Source organism: Neolamprologus brichardi, chromosome 12 (genome assembly GCF_056152115.1).
Source record: "Neolamprologus brichardi isolate AB-2024 chromosome 12, ASM5615211v1, whole genome shotgun sequence".
NCBI classification, from domain to species: domain Eukaryota; kingdom Metazoa; phylum Chordata; class Actinopteri; order Cichliformes; family Cichlidae; genus Neolamprologus; species Neolamprologus brichardi.
Window position 1 is genome coordinate 8,677,970 of NC_142115.1, and position 19,712 is coordinate 8,697,681.

General features: G+C 41.3%; 2 protein-coding genes across 8 annotated transcripts in view; both read right to left on the bottom strand.

Moving 5' to 3' along the window:
• Positions 1-2,136: 2,136 nt before the first annotated feature.
• Positions 2,137-5,073, bottom strand: b3galt8 (beta-1,3-galactosyltransferase 8). The gene is made up of 2 exons (XM_006797550.3): positions 3,910-5,073; positions 2,137-2,664 (listed from the first exon to the last, which is right to left on the bottom strand). Exon 1 carries the CDS (start codon positions 4,948-4,950, stop codon positions 3,991-3,993), a length of 960 nt encoding a protein of 319 aa, XP_006797613.1. The 5' UTR covers positions 4,951-5,073; the 3' UTR covers positions 2,137-2,664; positions 3,910-3,990.
• Positions 5,074-7,210: 2,137 nt separating this feature from the next.
• Positions 7,211-19,712, bottom strand: part of ccdc180 (coiled-coil domain containing 180) — a 29,985-nt gene continuing 17,483 nt past the window's right edge. For 3 of the 7 annotated variants that reach the window (XM_087848976.1, XM_087848978.1, XM_087848975.1), the window contains exons 23-37: positions 17,896-18,012; positions 17,739-17,816; positions 16,996-17,079; positions 16,667-16,821; positions 16,369-16,424; positions 11,832-11,883; positions 11,066-11,155; positions 10,922-10,988; positions 10,567-10,702; positions 9,338-9,498; positions 9,134-9,259; positions 8,960-9,056; positions 7,743-7,845; positions 7,507-7,618; positions 7,211-7,434 (exon numbers count right to left, since the gene is read on the bottom strand). In XM_087848976.1, coding sequence (XP_087705102.1) covers positions 7,297-7,434; positions 7,507-7,618; positions 7,743-7,845; positions 8,960-9,056; positions 9,134-9,259; positions 9,338-9,498; positions 10,567-10,702; positions 10,922-10,988; positions 11,066-11,155; positions 11,832-11,883; positions 16,369-16,424; positions 16,667-16,821; positions 16,996-17,079; positions 17,739-17,816; positions 17,896-18,012 — 1,572 coding nt within the window. In that variant the 3' untranslated portion in view covers positions 7,211-7,296. The other 4 variants (XM_087848977.1, XR_015719835.1, XM_087848979.1 and 1 more) reach the window with 4 other exon arrangements.

The following is a 19,712-nucleotide window of genomic DNA, read 5'->3' on the forward strand; positions in this document are numbered from 1 at the left end:
GAGGCTGCTGTGGGTGTTGCAGGTTTGCTGTGAGGCTGCCATCTGCTGACAATCAGCCATGCTGGTGAATCATGGAGACTCAGCTGTCCATTTTTGAGCCCACTCACTGGTGCTGTTGCAATCATCAGTCAGCACTCCAGTCATTACACAGCATCAAATGCTAATTGCATTTTTTTTCTCTTGTTTACTTATCTAACATGAGATTTTTTTCCTTTACTTCAACCAGGGGTGTTGCTGTATTTCCCATTTGTTTGTCCATCTGTAAGTGCTACAACAACGACCTTTCTGATTTGAATAAAAAATGGTGGAGTGGTTGAGAACCTGTTAAATTTTGTTGTCTGCACCTTAAGCAGTGTACAGAGCCCTCAGTGGGTCTAAACTGCAGCTGTGTTTATGCCCAATTTTTAGTTAGTGGAAATCTCAAAAATTTCACAGGCCACACCTTGAATCACAGCCAATCAAAACCTGCATAAAATATACATCAAAAAGTGACATTACCGTCTAATCAGACAGGACAGGATGCCCCGTTCTGATGTGTTAAAGTGTTGCTAGAAATATTGCAGTTACAGACACCTCTAGGATTATCTGTAAAATCATTACAATACATAACATTTGAAGATTTTTCCACATCCTCACACTGGCTGTTTTCACAGAGGTCTGCCAGCAGCAGTACATTCCAGCTATAAATGAAGCGATCAAACATCCTGCTTTAATTCTGCTTCAGTGCTTCTATTTTTACCACCAGCAAGTTCCTCATTCTCACTCTCAGCTTCTTCCTGCTGCTTTCCTACTGTTGAGTACTTCCATCTTCATCTGCGCTCTCACTCTCTCCAGGCTGGATTTTCAGTGCTACCTGTGCTTTATCCCCCATTGAAGCACCATAGAAAATACCCCAATGTGTTTTTCTTTTGAGAGGAATTGCAGTGAGGTGCACTGGTAAGGAAGGCGATGTTGTAGCCATGTGCTTGTGTCCACACTGGTGCTTGCGTGTGTCGCTGCATGCTTGGCTGAATAAGATGCATTTAAGGATACGGTTGAAACAACACTGACTGTAACGTGACTTCTCTGAAGATGAAAGATGCTGTTGTCTACATGACACTTTCCTCAAACTTCATGTGGTTTTCTGACAAATATATATGAATCTTATATAATAGATTCAGAAGACACTGAATTTTCTTTTTATTTACATTTTACCCATTGTGCCAACAATGTGCCAAAGAACTTCAGACCTACTTGTAGTGACTTTTTAAACTCGTTCAAAATGCCATAAATATAAAGATCACATTTAATTACTGGGTAACACAGATTCAGAAATTCTTTAGTTACAGCAAAAAGAGAAAAAAACAAAACTGAATACAATGGATGTTTAATAAATGAAGCTGCTACACAGGTTCAATAGGGAACAACTGTAATCACACATCTCAGGTGGCTGTGGCTCAGGCAGTAAAGCGGTTCATGTAGCAGTCCAAAGGTTAGGGAACTGATCTCTGGTGCTTCCTGTCGATGTGAACCCTGAGTTGCCCCTGATGCATCCACCAGAACGTGTTTAAATGTTAGATAAATGTTGTGTGTGAGTGACGTGAAAGCACTTTGAGTGCTGAAATTAAATAGAAATGTGCTATATAAGAACCAGAACATTAATCTAGCTGTGTGTCTGTTCTTTGGATCACTTCCACTTCCCCAAACTGTCAGACTCAATGCTGATATCTCTGCTCTTGTCCAATCAACTTCTTTCCCCTCTTCTCTGAGCCAATAAGCCTCCATTCTCTGTGCTCTTCTGTCTTTCAGATTCTCATTTGATCCGCCCTCCTCAAAAGCACCCCATAGTCACCAGAGCCACCATCTTCATCACCACCAGCGTCTAGTCTCCAGAGGGTCCTATTCTAATATCACTACCAGGATACTGTTATGGTGTGATGGCCCATGTAATCTATTCACCAAATGGCTTGTTATAATTCTGAATTGCAATAAATCACATTCAATTCATATTTTGTCAGAATAATAAATTATGGCCAAAACAAATCCAATAGAGTTAAACAAGGATACATTTAAAAAATATTGTGCAATAATATAACAAAAATGGAAAAATTCCTCCACTATTTAACACACATAACATCTCAAACACCCCACTCCACATTTTCCAAAACTTTTATTTATATAAAAATTATACACGTTAAATAGAAACAGCATTTGTCAAGGTTGGCAAAGGAGCCTCCAAAGGAGCAGCAGCAGTAATATTAAACAGGGATGATCAGGCTTCCTGTTTGACAGGCAAAAATTATATTGAACCAACTCACAGGTAACATTCTGCAACACCCTACAGTTATCACAATAAATCACCAGCAGTAAACCTGATTTCTCATCTTCAAGTCACTACTGCCACCTGCTGGTTTGTCGTGTATGACTACTATGCATGAGTAAACGGGACCCTGACAAAAAAAGCTGCAGGATACACATAGCTTGGTTGCAGTATAAAGTAATCAGTGCAATTTAGACATTTTTGTTTAACACATCGAGAATCATGCAAAAACCGTTCATTCCAACAAACCTGTATTAAAGTGCAGTGCACGAGCTACTGGTGAGGCATCTTTGGTATTTTTCTCTGCAGTATAAAGAAATGTCACGGTGCAGGTCTGAGGACCGGGATTTGATCTTAATCTAAATCTGACAAACACACAAAAACAAAATGTTAATTCAGACAACATATGACTAGTCACCGAACGCTTTGCTTTAGAAATATGTGTGTCAGTACAGCTTTGCTCTCTTGAAATGCTGTGTTTTGTTTTGTTTTGTTTTTTTGCTGCTGAACTCTATAAAGGGCAAACTGCTTCAGAGGAGGGGGCATCCATGAGTCTTAACTGAGCGACTTACCATAACTTCCTGTCGCCAATTCAAACAGGAAGCAAAAACTAAGCATAAAAGTACTGTGTTGTGCTGGGTTTTGTGACTCCACGTACACATAGACCCTAAACCCATCGGGCACTAATGGGAGAATACTTTCAAAGAACCTTTGGTATAAAAGCACTTCTTTGGCATAGGCTAGGAGCAGTAAAAGAAGCTGAAGCACTGCAGTGAATACACATTTTCTTTCAAAGATCACAGAACTGTTGATTGCTCAAGGAAGGGACTGTAACATACATGTTGAGCCCACTGATGAGCCAAACAACAGAAAATTCGGTCACATTTTTAATTCTTTGATTATTTTTTGGGTCAAAAATAATATCACAAAATAAAAAAGGTGGCAAGTCATTTTTTAAATGACTTGTGTGACTTACTAACTGAAGCTAAGGTTTAAAGCTGTGTCTTAACGTGGCCTTAGCCCAAGGAGGTAGATCAGTACTCACTGGCAGGGTTTTATTCTGATCAGTGTTTAGGCACATCTGATCTTTGATGTTACTGACATGTCTGAGTTGAGCAACTTTTCAACATACTTTCTTTCCTCATCGGTTTTAAAATTTAAGGCAACAACCATTTTCATTCTCACTTTCCCTACAGCGATCATATTCTTCAGCAACTCATCTGATTGAGTTTAGTGTAATTTATGACAAAAAGAAATATCAAAGTGTCACATTTGACAAGGTGGAACCGCCAAACCTTTGGCACAGAAATAAATTAAACAATTAACTTATCACAAAAGGGGTTTTTTTGCCTGAATGAGTAATTGATCAACTTTTGAGTTGAGTGTTAATACAAAAATGTTCCTATTTTTCTTTTTATTAGTAGATTTGAAAACATATCTGCTATAATTCTGTTTATGAAAATAGCGGCTAGCTACAAGCCAAATATTCAGTATTGAGTAAGGAGACTGATGAGGATGAGTCTAAACTAAGACCTAAAAGGTTTTCAAGAAGATATTTTTCTGTTGATAGACTGATCAGCTGACTAGCTGATGCTGTTTGCCACCCTAACCTCTGTGTGTCAGCTGGCCTTCTTTCCTTCACAGCAGGCTTACTCCCTTAGAATTGCCTGCAAGGCACCAGGTAAATGTGATCAGCATCTTTCGTGGCCTTTGGTAAAGTCCTGCCAAACCCTCAGCAGCTTTGGTGCCTTAAAGCCATTAACAATGATCAACTTGGCGAAGGTGCACCTGTCGTACTTCAGGTTTTTGATTTCGAACAGGCTTCTGAAGAATGGCAGGCTGTAGGCGTACACAGGCCTGACACCCAGCATCCGCAAGCACAAGCCCACATAGACATCCTCCAAAGGGATGACCCGCACAAATCTGGAGGCCCAGGAGATCCTGGCTGCCAGGTCAGCGGAGAACACGTAACCGGCTCCAGACACGTAGGAGGGGAAGCTCTCCTCTGGATATAGCTCATCTGACACGTACCACTTGCTGTTGGGCTCCCGCCGTGGCCTGCCATCCTGGATCACCGACCCTGTGATGAAGTTCTCCTTGGGGGAGTTCCTCAGCCACTGGATCAGATAAAAGACATTAACGAAGATGTCTGCATCCACCTTCATGGCGTAGGACGCACCGGGGCAGTAAGTAGACAGCCACCTCATCATCATCATGGTTTTGATTGTCAGATTGTGGTAATTATCCACAAAGTTCATCTGGACGATGTCTGCATGCTGCCTGCTCTCCTCCTCCAGTTTCTGCTGGAGGGCCGACATCTGTGGCCTCTGTGGGATCCCCACAAAGAAAAGAGTCAGGGTGTCCCGGCCAGAGGCGCTCCACGTTTTCCTGATGGCCTCCCGTGCCGCAGCGTCTTCAGCCCCCACGGGCACAATGAACAATAGGAAGGGGCTCCTGTGCCTGCAAACACTGGGTTGATTGAGGAGGTAGCGGTATGTCTGAGGGTCTACGAGACGGTACTCCTCCGGGGGAAGCGGGCTGGGCTCTGGCGTCTGTTTACTCAGTGAGCTCGCTACGATATGCGCAGTCAGGGCCAGCACAGCGGCAGCGCTGAGTAACTTCACCAGCCTCCAGATTAAAGTTGCTCGCATGGTCTAAACCGACGAGCCTCTCTTTATTTCCCTAACGCGTCCGATAGCAGGCCCCTCAGCCCGGGTCTCCGTGATCCCACACGGAAGTAGAAAATTGTCCTACAAGATGCCACTTCTTCTTCTTCTCTTCTTCCGCGGTTGAAGGCCAACAATAGGCGTGTTACTGCCAACTCCACGGGTGCGTTTCAAAAGTACCTCCTACCTCCTACTCCTAACCACTTTCCTGACCTCGAAAAACACTTTATCGACTTCAAGGAAAATTTACGTTAGTCGTCTCCTCAGGATTGAGCCTCTAACTCGTCCTGCTGGCAGCAGATTGATGGTTTTTATTGAACTGGCTGCATCTTAGTATATAAATGACAGCAAGGAGCAAGCTCTGTTTGCCCAAGTGCAACATATCTTGAGCTAGTTTTCCTTTCTTTTTAAAGTTTAGTTTTGAGTTTTCATGTTAGTAAGTTTTTCATACGTAATTTTCTTTAGGTTAATAAAGATAACCTACATATCTTTAGGTTACTTTTAGTTAAGTATAACAACCTTGGAACAGGCACTAATATTTCTTAATTTCCTAGTGAGACAAGAATCACATTAGATGTTTCAAGTTAGTGCTTTGTCACATTCAGAGTAAAATGTGTTCAGGTGTCGACATATGCCTGGTTATGGGAAGGCTCTCATTCTGCTTCTCTTGCACGGCTAATGTATAGTGATGTGCGGATCGATCCTGAAATATCGATTCCTCCGATACCAGTCATTTATATTGTAGAATCGATTCTCACATTAAAATATCGATATTTTAGTAATTTAGGGTAAATTTGTAGTTTATCATTAACAGGAACACAGTGGAAAGAAACTATAACATTCGGATATTCTACATTCAAAGGAACTACTTCCTCTTCCGCCTTTCATAGTCATGTGCAAAATACGGCTGTATAAATGTCTCGCAGCCCCTTGGCGTGCGCACTCATGACAATGGCTGAGCATAATTATGCGGACATACTTTACCTCCACAAACCGCTGAGACGTGGTTTGCGATACATGTGGCAAAAACTGAGGTTTTGTGGCCATACTTTCCAACCTTGAGACCTCAGAATTAGAGAGACATTCAAAAGTGCTGTTGGGGGGTGATAAATACATTTCACAGTGTTTATTTATCGGATAAAATACGTTAAATGTCACCGTTATTATTGGCCGGCCCGGAAACAGCGGGGGTGTCCAAATTCAGGGGCTGCTTCCACCTGAGGACCCGGCCTTCGTGGTCTAAAGAAAGCCGGGTAGTACGTCATGAGCTCCCTCGGTGGAGTGAAACTCAGCCGTCTGCTCCTTGCTATCTAAAATATAACCAGGTGCCGACGTAAACTCTCGACCGTCTCACACTTTGTTTAATTAGTTTTCTGTTTGACGTTTATTCAGCATTCACATTTTTAAGTTATCAAAGTGACTTATATATCATGTTTAACCTGAGTAGCGAAAGACCGCAGGGGTTTGAAAACGATGTTTGGATCGGCTCAGATATTTGAAGTTTACACAGCTTCATTCTTACCTGAAAATATGTTAAAAGTTTTTTTGCGACCCAGAAAGAGAAATAAGAGTAATATTAAAACTAAGTCGCTACCGCCATTGTTGGAAACTGAAATTGGCTGGGCCGCGCTATGAATTCTGCGATATGGTTTTTCAATTTTGTTGTCCGGGTGGACAATCGGGAGAAATTCGGGAGAATGGTGGCTCCGGGAGATTTTCGGGAGGGGCACTGAAATTCGGGATTCTCCCGGGAAAATCGGGAGGTTTGGCATGTATGGTTGTGGCACCATCACTAACCTTGTCAAACACCTCAGAGTAAATCATATCACAGAATATGACAGTGTATGTTGAGGTGAACTGAAGAGGAGGAGAGGGACAGGTGCTGCTAGGGCGAGACAGACGTTTCTCACGGTGTCCTTTAGTGCTGCAGGCAGGCAAGGTGTTCAAATAGTGCACAACTTCAGTTTTTTATTTCTATATGATGAACTCTGCATTATTAAGTGATAAGAACAAGTAATCTGATGTCCTGTAATCATTATGACGCTATGATTTGAGATACAATAAATAAAATAAGTTTTTGTACAAAGTATCGGTATCGGATCAGTATCGTCGATACCACCCTGAATATTACTTGGTATCGGATCGGAAAGGAAATCAGTGGTATCGCACATCACTACTAATGTAGGTGGTCAGATGTTCATGACTCTGCTGCTGGTAGAAAAAAACAACAACTGATGTCAGGAAGTTTTTCTTCTTCTCTGGTTTATTAACAAACATTAAATGCAGTAAATGGCATCACAGCCTACACCAAAAACTTTCAGTCAGCTGCTGCTATGTTGGCTTCTGTATCAGTTTCAGAGAGTGTATCTGTTGTCTCCAGTGTGTGTTCCAGCTCTGTTGTTCGCTCAGCTGTCTTCGTTTCATGTCGTCTGAGAGCAACAGTTCCAACTTGACCACTTGCTCAAACCGCTGACACACACACACACACACAAACATTAATTACATGTGTCATTTTGTTTGTGTGTGTGTGTGTATACACACCTTCATAGCAGTGTTTCTTTGCTCCATAACAGTCACATGTCCTGGGGTCCACTTGGATGTAGCGATCGAAACTGTTGTTACCGTAGTATGAGAAGATGGCAGGTCACCTGTGCTGTTGGTTGTCATGTCCACACACACACACACACACACACACTTTAAATTGACTATAGTTTCTTCTCTAGCCACAAACATCTGCACTACCAGGGGTAACATGCAGGTCAGAGGTCAAAGGTTACCTATTTTCAGCACTTGGTCTGCTTCCTGTTTCAGATGCTGCTTCTACAGTAACAGCACCACCTTCTGTCTGCTGTCGTGCTGTTGCTGTACCAGTTTCTTTCTCTACAGGTTAAACATAAAAATTATTCAAAGTTGTTTTGGAAGCACTCATCTTGAAATGTATCTGGGACCTTATCTGGGCAGAAATTTTTAAGCACTATATAAATAAACTTTAATTTCATTGGTTACCCAGATATATAAAATGCATGTGGGAAATCACCACTCAGATGCTTTCAAATTTTAGTGACTTTATCCAGAAAGTATTCACTTCACTTGTTTCACATTTTGGAATGTAACAGCCTTTTCACCTCAAAATTCTACACACAATACCCCACAATCTTTGCTCAATACTTTTGTTGAAGCAGCTTTGGCAGCAATTACAGTTTGAAGTCTTTTTGATTATGATGCTACAAGCATGGTACACATATTTTGGGGTAGCTTCTCCAAATTTTCTTTGCAGAACCTCTCATGTTTCATCAGGTTGGATTTGAAGGATTGGTGCACATTTTCAGATCTCTCCAGAGATGTTCAATTGGGTTCAAGTCTGGTCTGTGGCTGAACAACTCAAGGACATTGACAGAGTGGTCCCAAAGCCAGAGAACTTTGTTTCTCATGGGCTGAGCATCCTTCATATGGTTTTTCAGCAAACTCCAGGCAGGCTGCCATGTGCATTTGACTGCCGAGTCAGTTCCGTCAGCCCAGGGCTGATTGGTGGAGTGCTGCAGAAATGGTTGTATTCCTGGAAGGTTCTTGTCTCTCTACAGAGCAATGCTGGAGCTCTGGCAGAGCAATCATTATGTTCTTGGGCACCTGCCTGATGGATGCCATTTAAATCCGATCGCTCAGACAAACTTACATTTCCAAGGTCATTTTATTGGAATCATCAATAAACTCCAATAAAAAATAATTCAAAAACTTGACAACACTGCCATATTTTGACATATGAGCCTAAGAGACTATTCCAAGGTCTGATGTCTTGGTGCTAATTACCACAGGGAAATTGCTATGTAGGCTCCATTACTTGCAGCACATCAAGCAGGTGATCATCTATGATTTATAGCCTAACTGAACAGATGTTTATAATATGTCCATTACAGCTTAAGGTAAGCATCTCTGCACACACACACACATGCACACACACACAGCCATTATGATGGTACAAATGAGTAAAGGTTACCTGCAGGTCTAAAGAGGTCATTCATCTGATGGAGCAGCTTCTCTGTCAGAGAAGCCAGTGATGTAACAAACTCCTCCCCTCTGCCTCTCACACATTCCTGCATTCAATAAATAATGCACACTCAAAGTGAGACTGCAGATTAGAAAGGTGTTATCTGGTGCCACTGTCACATACCTGCAGCTCAAGGTGTGCACTGGAGATAGTGCTGTGTAGCTGCTGCTGTCTCAGCTCTTCTCTGCTGTTCAGCATCTCCAGCTCATCCTCCCCGAGAGACGTTCGCAGCTGACCTATGTTCACACTCTGACAACCAGACACATAGAAACCAGTCAGCTTGCAGATCTTTACTGTATCAGAGCCTTCTGCATCACAGATTCATACCTTCTCCTTCTCACTGGCTGCCAGAGTCTCCTCCAGCTTCTGTGTGAGTCTCGCCACTTCCTCTCTGAGCCCCGCAACATGCTGTCGCTCATGGTCACTGATCAAAACTGCAGGTGATAAAAGTAGCAGCTCCTCGAACACAGACAGCTGCTTCACCACATCTGACCCATAGACAGGTAGAGACAGACAGTGTGTATAGAATTTTTAGGTGCTTATTCTGTGTGACTGCTTTGAGATATTTGTATCTTTCTAAGATATATAAGTTCAGCCTGATGTTCCTGTTTGTATCAAACATGTGCATCATGAGCTGAAGGAGAGACTGAAAATGGCAAAAGTGAAATACAAAAAGAAGACAAAAAGGAATATACAGCCCAACAACATCTGTGAGGTGTGGAGAGCAATCAACACCATCTCTGGCTACAGCAAAAACAAAAGACAGTCACTCCTGGGTGAAGTGGATAGAGCTGATGAACTCAACCAGTTCTTCAATTGATTTTACTCTGTGGTCACACCTACATCCACTGCTGCTCCTCCATCACTTTCTCCTAATTCTTTTCAACACATGGGCATCTTCAGTGCAACTCCTCCAATTGTGTGCTTCTCAACCACAGCTCCCACGTCTCCTTGCATCTCTAATATGGCAGCTATTTCCTATCCCACACCTGTTCTTCCACCATTATCTGTCACAGAGACAAAGGTGGGATTGGAACTAGGAAGACTATGCTCTAGGAAGGTTGCTAGTCCAGATGTTGTGTCCAAAACCTACCCATTCACTCCCCTCCACAGTTGCTTTCTCTGTATCAGGCAGCTTGCAATAAATAATTTAAACCTGGCAACTGTCGTTTTAGTCCACTCTTTGGGACTGGTTTAAGTTACACTCTAACCTGTTAAATTTTATCAGCTGTCATTTTACTGAGCATGTGCAAAAGGGTGAAACTATTGCACTGGAGTTCAAGGCAAATCTCATCCACTCCAGTGGTCCTGCCACTAAGGAGTTTTTAATTTACCTCACCCAAGGTTGCTGAGTTCAGAACGGAGAAAATCCAACTATGTATATAAAGGAAGGCTGGATATGTTCATCTAGCATCTGTTTGGACCAGATCTTCAAAGGACTGTTAGAGTTCAGATTAGGACAATGTTAAGGCCTCAGCCAGATTATAGTGCAAAATTATAGAAATGTTAGTCATCAAAAAGATGGACAGAAAATTGTTGTATTTCTGAACGGGTACCATCTCTGCTGGTGTCCAGAAACCTCCTTGCCTGCTCGTGGTATCCCACCAGCTTCTGCTGCGTGTTCTCAATCCATTGGTCCAAGGAGTCAGGAAGAAGCTGGAAACAGCTTAGACGCTCACTGCGATAAAAGTCCTGATGGATGGACAAGCGAAAGGTTTGTGTTAGTTTGTGCAGGTTGAGGTCAATTTGACTTCAGTTTGGACCAATGATAACATCAAGTGAGAAGATGATGTGGATCAGTGTGAAGTTAAAGTGGAACCTTAGCATCAGATAATTATTTAATTATCGAGTGCTCTGTGGTTTTCAGGAAACTGTTAGGGATATATTTCCCCTCTGTCATGTTTATGTTACCTCAGCAAGCTGCAGGAGAATGTCATTGGCTTTCCACAACGCCAAAATAACTTTGGAGCTAAAAGACCTGAAATGCAGAAATATCATAATGGAACTAGAACATTCCATAAGCTACACATCAGATCTGAATCAGATGGGACTCACTGTGCACTCAGATCTGGTTCGGGTCCAAAAATCTGGAACCTTCTCTCATGCCTGATATCAGTCCTGATAAACCTGGCGCCCCTCTTTACACTGAAATACAAACACGGGTTAAAAATAAAATAGGACAAACAAGTCATAGATTATCTATAACATATATCTATTAGTGGTTATTGTACTAAAAATGACTTTAATATGAATCCTCAAATTTGCCATTTTGTCTACAGCTAACCTTAAACCTCACATGACCATATTTGAAGGAAGGGGACAGAACGGATCAGCTAACACCATTTGATTTGGATAACTCTAACCCTACAATTCTTCTCCCTAGTCTTGGCAAACCCCATTTTCCTCTAAAAATAGGACATGTGTTAGGGTAAGTCAACTATGGAATTCTATTAGGGTTAGTATCCCTTACTCCATTATCCTAATGTACCAGATGAGATTTGTGACTTATGGAAATATGTCTTGGCAATAAGAGAACTTTAACTTTATTTTTCTCCAAAACATAAGGTTAGGTTTAGGGGCAATATACTAGGATAATAATACTAGAAGTAATAGTGTATGACATTACAGTATGACAGTTAGAAAGACTTAGATAGTATTTAAAAATAATAAAAAATTATACAATCTGGGTGTAAGGTCATCAGTGATGATGACATAGCAAGAAAGTAAAATGGCTGTCAGTGTTGTTATGTTTGCAGCCATAAAAAAATTGACATTGATGTTCAGATGAGTTACAATGCATCATGTTTCTACATGTGTTTACCTCGGTGCATTGACAGAATCTTGTCTCTGCTGAAGCTGGATAGGATTCAGACCTGCAGAAACACAACATGCTGTCAGTCTGAACTGGGTTGGCTGTTAAACACCAAACGCATTGCAAAAAAAAACCCCACGAAAATAAGAATTTTCCACATCCAAACTTGCTGTATAACGTATATACACCCCGAACACATTTTGTGGAAAATTCATCCTCAAAAAAACACACTTTAAAAGAAAATAAGTTGACAGCAAGTCATGATGAGCTGGTTCTGATGTTTCTAAACAAGAAAAGTAAGAAACTGAGATTCTGGGTTCATCCAATTCTCACAAGTAGGCAGCATGACCTGGAGCAGCATATAGCTGTATGTCTGAAGTAAAACATAATGATTTTTCTATTTCCATCTCTCTAGTAGTCAGTACTGGTGTGCGTTTGAGCTATGAGGGCATTTGTTTCCAAATGCAGTCTGCGGTCAGATCTGTTTATTCGGATCCAAAAAAATCAAGGTTGGTTTGAAAAAATAAATGCCAAAAATGTGTCCCAGTGAAATAACGCGGTCAGTGTGAACAGCTGCACAAAGAATAGCTTTGTCTGAAAAATATTTAGAATGCACAAAATATTCATATTGATTTTATGCATTCAATGTGTGAAGCCCTTCAGTCACCAGTTAATCATCCAGGCTTAAGGGTATGTTAAGAGAGGCTGACACACACACACACACACCTTGTTTATATAGTCTTTGATTACTCTGAACACACAAATGAAAAACTGTAATGCCAAAATACTTCATTTGAAAAAGTTTTCAGTTTGTGAAAGTTTTTTTTATTAAGGATATGACTGAGTTTCAGTCAGGTTTCAGAGCTCATCACAGCACAGAAACAGCTTTAGTGAAGGTTACAAATGATCTTCTTATGGCCTCTGACAGTGGACTCATCTCTGTGCTTGTCCTGCTAGACCTTAGTGCAGCATTCGATACTGTCGACCATAATATCCTATTAGAGCGATTAGAACATGCTGTAGGTATTACAGGTACTGTGCTGCAGTGGTTTGTATCATATCTATCTAATAGACTCCAATTTGTACATGTAAATGGAGAGTCCTCTTCACACACTGAGGTTAATTATGGAGTTCCACGGGGTTCAGTGCTAGGACCAATTCTGTTTACTCTACACATGCTTCCCTTAGGCAGCATCATTAGAAGACATAGCATAAATTTTCACTGCTATGCAGATGACACCCAGCTCTATCTATCTATGAAGCCATATAATGCACACCAATTAGTTAAACTGCAGGAATGTCTTAAATGGTAAATGGTAAATGGCCTGTATTTGTATAGCGCTTTTGGCTCTCACTGAAGACACTGACACTGAAGACATAGCTGTTCTTTTGTACTGCTTTTAAGCGAAACATCCTTTGTATGTGAGGAAAATGCTGTTCATCCTCTTCAGCTCTAGCGTAGACGAGCTACTTTGAAACGCTTGGGCCGCTCTGCCCGCCACAGTTTCAAACTGGTCATGTGACTGCATTGCCACATCTGATTGGTAAAAAAGTTACCGGAAACCCCACTGGCGGCGTGTTATCTAATGTGTTCAACTAATTGTTTTAAAAAGTAACGAGTCAAATTTTGCAAATGTAGCGGAGTAAAAGTACCGTTTCTTCTTCACAAATGTACTCAAGTAAAAGTAAAAAGTATCGTGCAAAAAAGGTACTTTAAAAGTACATTTTTTTCAAAAACTTACTCAAGTAAATGTAATGGAGTAAATGTAACTCGTTACTACCCACCTCTGCGCTTTACTAGTCCCTGAGGACCCCAAAGCGCTTTACACAACCAGTCATCCACCCATTCACACACACATTCACACACTGGTTAAAGACATAAAGACCTGGATGGCCGCTAACTTTCTGCTTCTTAATTCAGATAAAACTGAGGTTATTGTACTCGGCCCTGAAAATCTTAGAAATATGGTATCTAACCAGATTCTTACTCTGGATGGCATTACCTTGGCCTCCAGTAACGCTGTGAGGAACCTTGGAGTCATTTTTGACCAGGATATGTCCTTCAACGCACATATTAAACAAATATGTAAGACTGCTTTCTTCCATTTGCGCAACATCTCTAAAGTTAGAAACATCCTGTCTCAGCGTGATGCTGAAAAACTAGTTCATGCATTTATTACTTCCAGGCTGGACTACTGCAATTCATTATTATCAGGATGTCCAAAAAACTCGCTGAAAAGCCTTCAGCTAATCCAAAATGCTGCAGCAAGAGTACTGACAGGGACTAGAAAGAGAGAGCATATTTCTCCTGTTTTGGCTTCCCTTCATTGGCTTCCTGTTAAATCCAGAATTGAATTCAAAATCCTGCTCCTCACATACAAGGTCTTAAATAATCAGGCCCCATCTTATTTTAGTTCAATTCAATTCAATTAAATTTTATTTATATAGCGCCAAATCACAACAAATGTCGCCTCAAGGCGCTTCATAGATACAGAGAAACAGTGACCTTGTAGTACCATATCACCCTATTAGAGCACTTCGCTCTCGCACTGCAGGCCTACTTGTTGTTCCTAGAGTATTTAAAAGTAGAATGGGAGGGAGAGCCTTTATGTTTCAGACTCCTCTTCTGTGGAACCAGCTTCCAGTTTGGATTCGGGAGACAGACACTATCTCTACTTTCAAGATTAGGCTTAAAACTTTCCTTTTTGCTAAAGCATATAGTTAGGGCTGGACCAGGTGACCCTGAATCCTCCCTTAGTTATGCTGCAATAGACGTAGGCTGCCGGGGATTCCCATGATTAGGGATGAGTATCGAAAACCGGTTCTTGTTGAGAACCGGTTCCCACTGTTTCAATTCCTTGGAATTGTTTGCCATTTTTGCAAACGATTCCCTTATCGATTCCAGTCGCCCCGAATGATGTCACCACGTTGCGGAGCGTCATTTACCTGGCAGGAAGCATGGCGGCTCAAACTCTCAAAAGTTTGGTTATACTTTACGAGAACGGATGACAACAGGGCAACTTGCAATACTTGCAAAGTAGATATTTCATTTAAGGGAGGAAACACTACGAATATGCAAAAGCATCTGCTCACAAAACACACGATGACCTTAAATGAATGTCGTGCTTTTAATTCCGCTCCGGACTCGTGAATCTCAACCCAGCAGCAGCGGTAACGTTTGCACGTCCTCTCCCGTTAATGCGGCAGGTAAATAATCAACTAACAGTGCATATTATGTTAGCACGATCTGCCTTATTACAAAACCTGCCATTACTGTGCGCTGAATTTAGGTGACCATGATGAGAGAGACAGACAGAGTCTGGCTGGCTCAGATGCTGGCAGTTCTTGCTACAGTCTACCGTTAGCATCTCCTTTCAGGCCAAGATAGACGAATGTCACCGAGCAGTGACTAAGTTTGAGGTAAAAGGCTTGCACCCATTTGCCACAGCAGATGCCCCCGATTTTCAGTAAGTGAATGTGTTTAATTGTAGGCAGGGACATTAATGGATATTCTTGTGTAATTGCTACTGAATAATTTATGTTATACTTTGTTATTGCTACAGAAGAATATTTATTTTATTATTTTACATTTACAATTTTTTTTTCCTGGGGACCCTGTGACACCCCATTGAAGAGCCGTAGGCTGTGGATCTCTTAAGATCTCACTGCTGGGTTTGTAAGGCCATGTTACTCCTAAATTTCTATCTTGTTCAAAGAGAAGATATAAAACAAAGTTCTAAGCTAATCGACCTGTGTGTTCTCCTTTTTTTTAAAAAAAGAATCGATAAGAGAATCGATAAAGAATAGAATCGTTAAACAGAATCGAAAATGGAATCGGAATCGTGAAAATCTTATCAATACCCATCCCTACCCATGATGCATTGAGTTTTTCCTTTCCAGTCACCTTTCTCACTCACTATGTGTTAACAGACCTCTCTGCATTGAATCATATCTGTTATTAATCTCTGTCTCTCTTCCACAGTGTGTCTTTTATCCTGTCTTCCTTCTCTCACCCCAACCGGTCGCAGCAGATGGCCCCGCCCCTCCCTGAGCCTGGTTCTGCCGGAGGTTTCTTCCTGTTAAAAGGGAATTTTTCCTTCCCACTGTCGCCAAAGTGCTTGCTCATAGGGGGTCATATGATTGTTGGGTTTTTCTCTGTATCTATGAAGCGCCTTACGGCGACTTTTGTTGTGATTTGGCGCTATATAAATAAAATTGAATTGAATTGAATTGAAAGAAATCCTGATTCTCACCATAAACCTACTCAGCCCAGCGAGGTCTGAGATAACCTGGTGAAAGCTAAAACCACTGTAAAAGTGCTCTACACAACAGAAGTTAGGCAAATTCTATTGTAATGCTAGAATAAGTTAGCAATACAAGTTCAATCCTGTAACCAGTTTTTAAAAAGAAAAACGGTGAACTGCACTAAGCTGCCAACAGGTTCTATGAGTGGTGAAGTAGTTTATGTGCAACTCTCTGCAACACTACTGAGAAAAAAGACATATTTCAGTCAGAATGAAAAAGGAAACAAATGTTTGTACTTTACCAGAAGATATCCTTTGTCTCTGTTCTCTTTCCTTTGCTGGATCTTGGCAACTAATCCTGTATGTTTGGGTGTTGGACAGAAATAAGGGGGTGAAACATTTTTTGTCTGCATAATCAAAGAGTATCACACAACCAGCAGTAATCAGCAGCGGGATTATTAGTGCCTTCTATTAAAGTTGGAAGTTGTAATGTCTGAGTTCCGAGTTAGAATTTTCAACTGGAAGTTGGATTTTCAACTCTGAAAATCAGAGCAGCCCCATCAACCCAAAGTTAACTTAAATGGACCTCCACATATATACCTGTTCAAGGACCTGATGATCCCCACAACAGGATCATCAAGGGGGTCCATATTTGTTTTGTTTGGCTGCAGTAAACCAGGAGACGGGTTTAGCAGGACCTGCTTCCTGGATTTATGGTGACCTGACAAAGCAAGGCTTTCCTCCAGTGCAGAGTCCTGAACACAAAAATGAAAAATTAATCCACGTGGAAAGAAAATAGACCGGGTCAAGACTGTCTGCAAAAGGCAGAAGAAAAATAGAAGAGGAGGTCATAGACCCCATGCAGCCTAGAAAGAAGAGAAGCAGTGCAGAAAAACAAGGCAACAGGTGGTGGATAGGAAGTGACATACCAAATTCAAATCCAGGTACTGACAGCACTCCGTGAGTTCTTTATTGATTGATGACAGGAAGGAACAAACCTGATCTGGAGACAGCTGCATATAGAGAAAATATTCACGTTGGAGCTCTTGTTCTTTGGTATAAGTACTACAGTCCTCTGTACAGTAACTGAATAGGAGTAATAACAGTAGTCATTTGACCAGGGGTGAAAAAATAATGTTATGTTACTACTATAAGTATGGACACCGATTTTTTTTTCTGTGGCTTTTGTTTAATTATGTGCAGTTTTGGTGGAGTTTGTACTGTTCATTCTTGCTTCTTTTAATTCTACCAGTTTTCCCATTTTCCTGCTTTTTCCCCTACCAGCCCTGTTCAATTAGCCAATGTTCATATTATATCTGGATTAGACCATCTCCATTGTCATCTTCTCAGACATGTCCTGACAGAATCCAGCAAACCTGCTTTTCAGAATTGTTTCCTGGAAGCTCTGACCACGTACACTGTGTTCTTTGAAGTGTCACCACAGCCCTCAAACTTGTGGAAATAAAAAAAATATAAGCTTCTGTTTCAGAGGTGCACAAAAAGATGACCACGAGTCTGAGATCACTCAAATTCATATCAGGTAAGCCTTTTGGTTTTAATTGGTCCTGTTCTTGGACATTTTTGATTACTTCTTGTATTTATGGGCCACTGTTCTTCCAGCTGCAATATAACTTTGTCACTGCGCAGTCAAATCTCCCAGCTACCTTACTACCTGTGTGTCATCCAACATCTTCCTCAGGTCCTCCAGTCTTTTGCTGATAACAGTCTGCTGGTGGTTACTTCTGGCAGCCTGGAGGGGCCCAACAGTATTAATAAACAACCAGCAAAGACAGAGAGAGACAAGCAGACAGAGAGAGAGAGATGGGCACCTCAGCTTTGATGTGAACTTGTGTGCTGGTGATCATTTTCTGGGCGTCCTCAATAAATTTCACCTCAGACTTCAGAAAGGACAGTTTCTCTTCCAAGGGAGCCGACACTTCTTTCACCTGCAAAATATCATTAGACTGTTTAATGTTGAACACCAGAACTGCCTCTGGAGTCTCCACTAGCGTGCATTGAGTATTGCTACCATAAATATCATGTGAAAAAATTCAGTTTCCACCTGCCAGACATTTAGTGGTCTCACATATCATTCCACTTTAAAACTTATTACTATTACTACTTATCTCTCTAGTTGCTTGGACTTTTTCTATATTGTTCTATTAATTAATTATTGTAAAGTAGTGTCTATAAAATTGAGTTCAAATGTGTTTATATAGCACCAAATGTAAGGTAAAGACCCAAGAATCTGCTTTGCTGACAACCAGATATAAACACATTATATTCACGATCTATACTGTATATAAAAGATGTACACAGCGACCTGGACATTGACAATAGTGTAAGAAAGCAATATTGTTTTTCAGATTATTCCAAAAAACACCAATAAACACCAGATTATTGGACATAGGGCCTACAGTAGCATGTTCCTGGCTATCAAAGAGACTGGGTCCTTTCGATTTAGAGGAGTAGCAGCTCTACTCTGAGCCCCTCCCCGATGGCCCAACTCATCACCCTATCTCTAAGAGAGAGGCCAGCTACTCTTAGACAAAGCTCATTTCCGCCGCTTGTATCTGCAATCTTGTTCTTTCCGCCACTAACGAAAGCTGGTGGCCATGGATGAGGGTAGGGACGTAGGTATACCAGTAAATTGACAGCTGTTGGCTTTATCAGGCCACCTCCTGATAAAGCCAACAGAACTGCATCGTCTGCAAAAAGCAGAGATGAGATTCTGAGACCACTCAAGTCGAAGCCTTCCACTTGGTCCAGTGTTCTGCCCAGTCACATCCTTCCAGGTCTCACTGTTGTTGCCCACAAGTGTTGAAGTCTCTCAGTAAGACGACAGAGTCCCCAGGTGGACCTTCCTCAAGCATCCCGCCCAGGGACTCCAAAAACTGTCATTCGACACATAACTGCAGACAGTTATGACCTATTCCCCGACCCGAAGGCACAGGGAACAAACTCTGTCGCCAACCAGGAAAAACTTAGATTGCTTTGGCTGTATATTTTGTGTAATTTCTACTTTTTGAATAGCTCTATGTCTGGTCCTTCACCCAGGACCAATTTGTCATGGGGGCAAAAAGTCCACTGACAACATAGCCCCTGGAATCCCTGGGACACTGAGGGGCAAAAGCTGTTATAAAGTGGAAACTATACAAATAAAGAAAATGTGATTGTTGGTGCCTTTTGGAGGATTAAAAAATTATCTAAATAAAAGTTATCTAATATGTTTGTGCTTCACTTATGGTGAGTGATATTCTAGTATTGTCCCAGTGTGTTACTTTCCACTGTTTAGCTAATATGCTAATATGTGTGTCTGAGCATTGCCCCAGTACAGTTCATGTATGCAGTTTGCTTACTAAGCTTGTTAGTGTTATCTACCTATCGAACATTCCACTTTCTTGTCCAAATATGGTAACTTCTGACCCCAACTGTTCTCAGTGAAAACACTAAGAATAAGGTTTCAAAATCCTGAGCCCACAATTAAATGGTGACCATATGGATCTTTTATATATAGTCTAGGATTGATGTCATCATGGGGCCACTAGGCAAGAGAATTGGGATGGAAATAGGAATTTTGTCCAAAGAGCGACCCGGCTCTACTCGACCATTTTATACAAACTGTGCTTTACAGAAGTAACAATTA

What these genes read in the sequence shown, in the direction of transcription:
- b3galt8 (XM_006797550.3), bottom strand. Translation starts at nt 4,950, where the DNA reads ATGCGAGCAACTTTAATCTGGAGGCTGGTGAAGTTACTCAGCGCTGCC.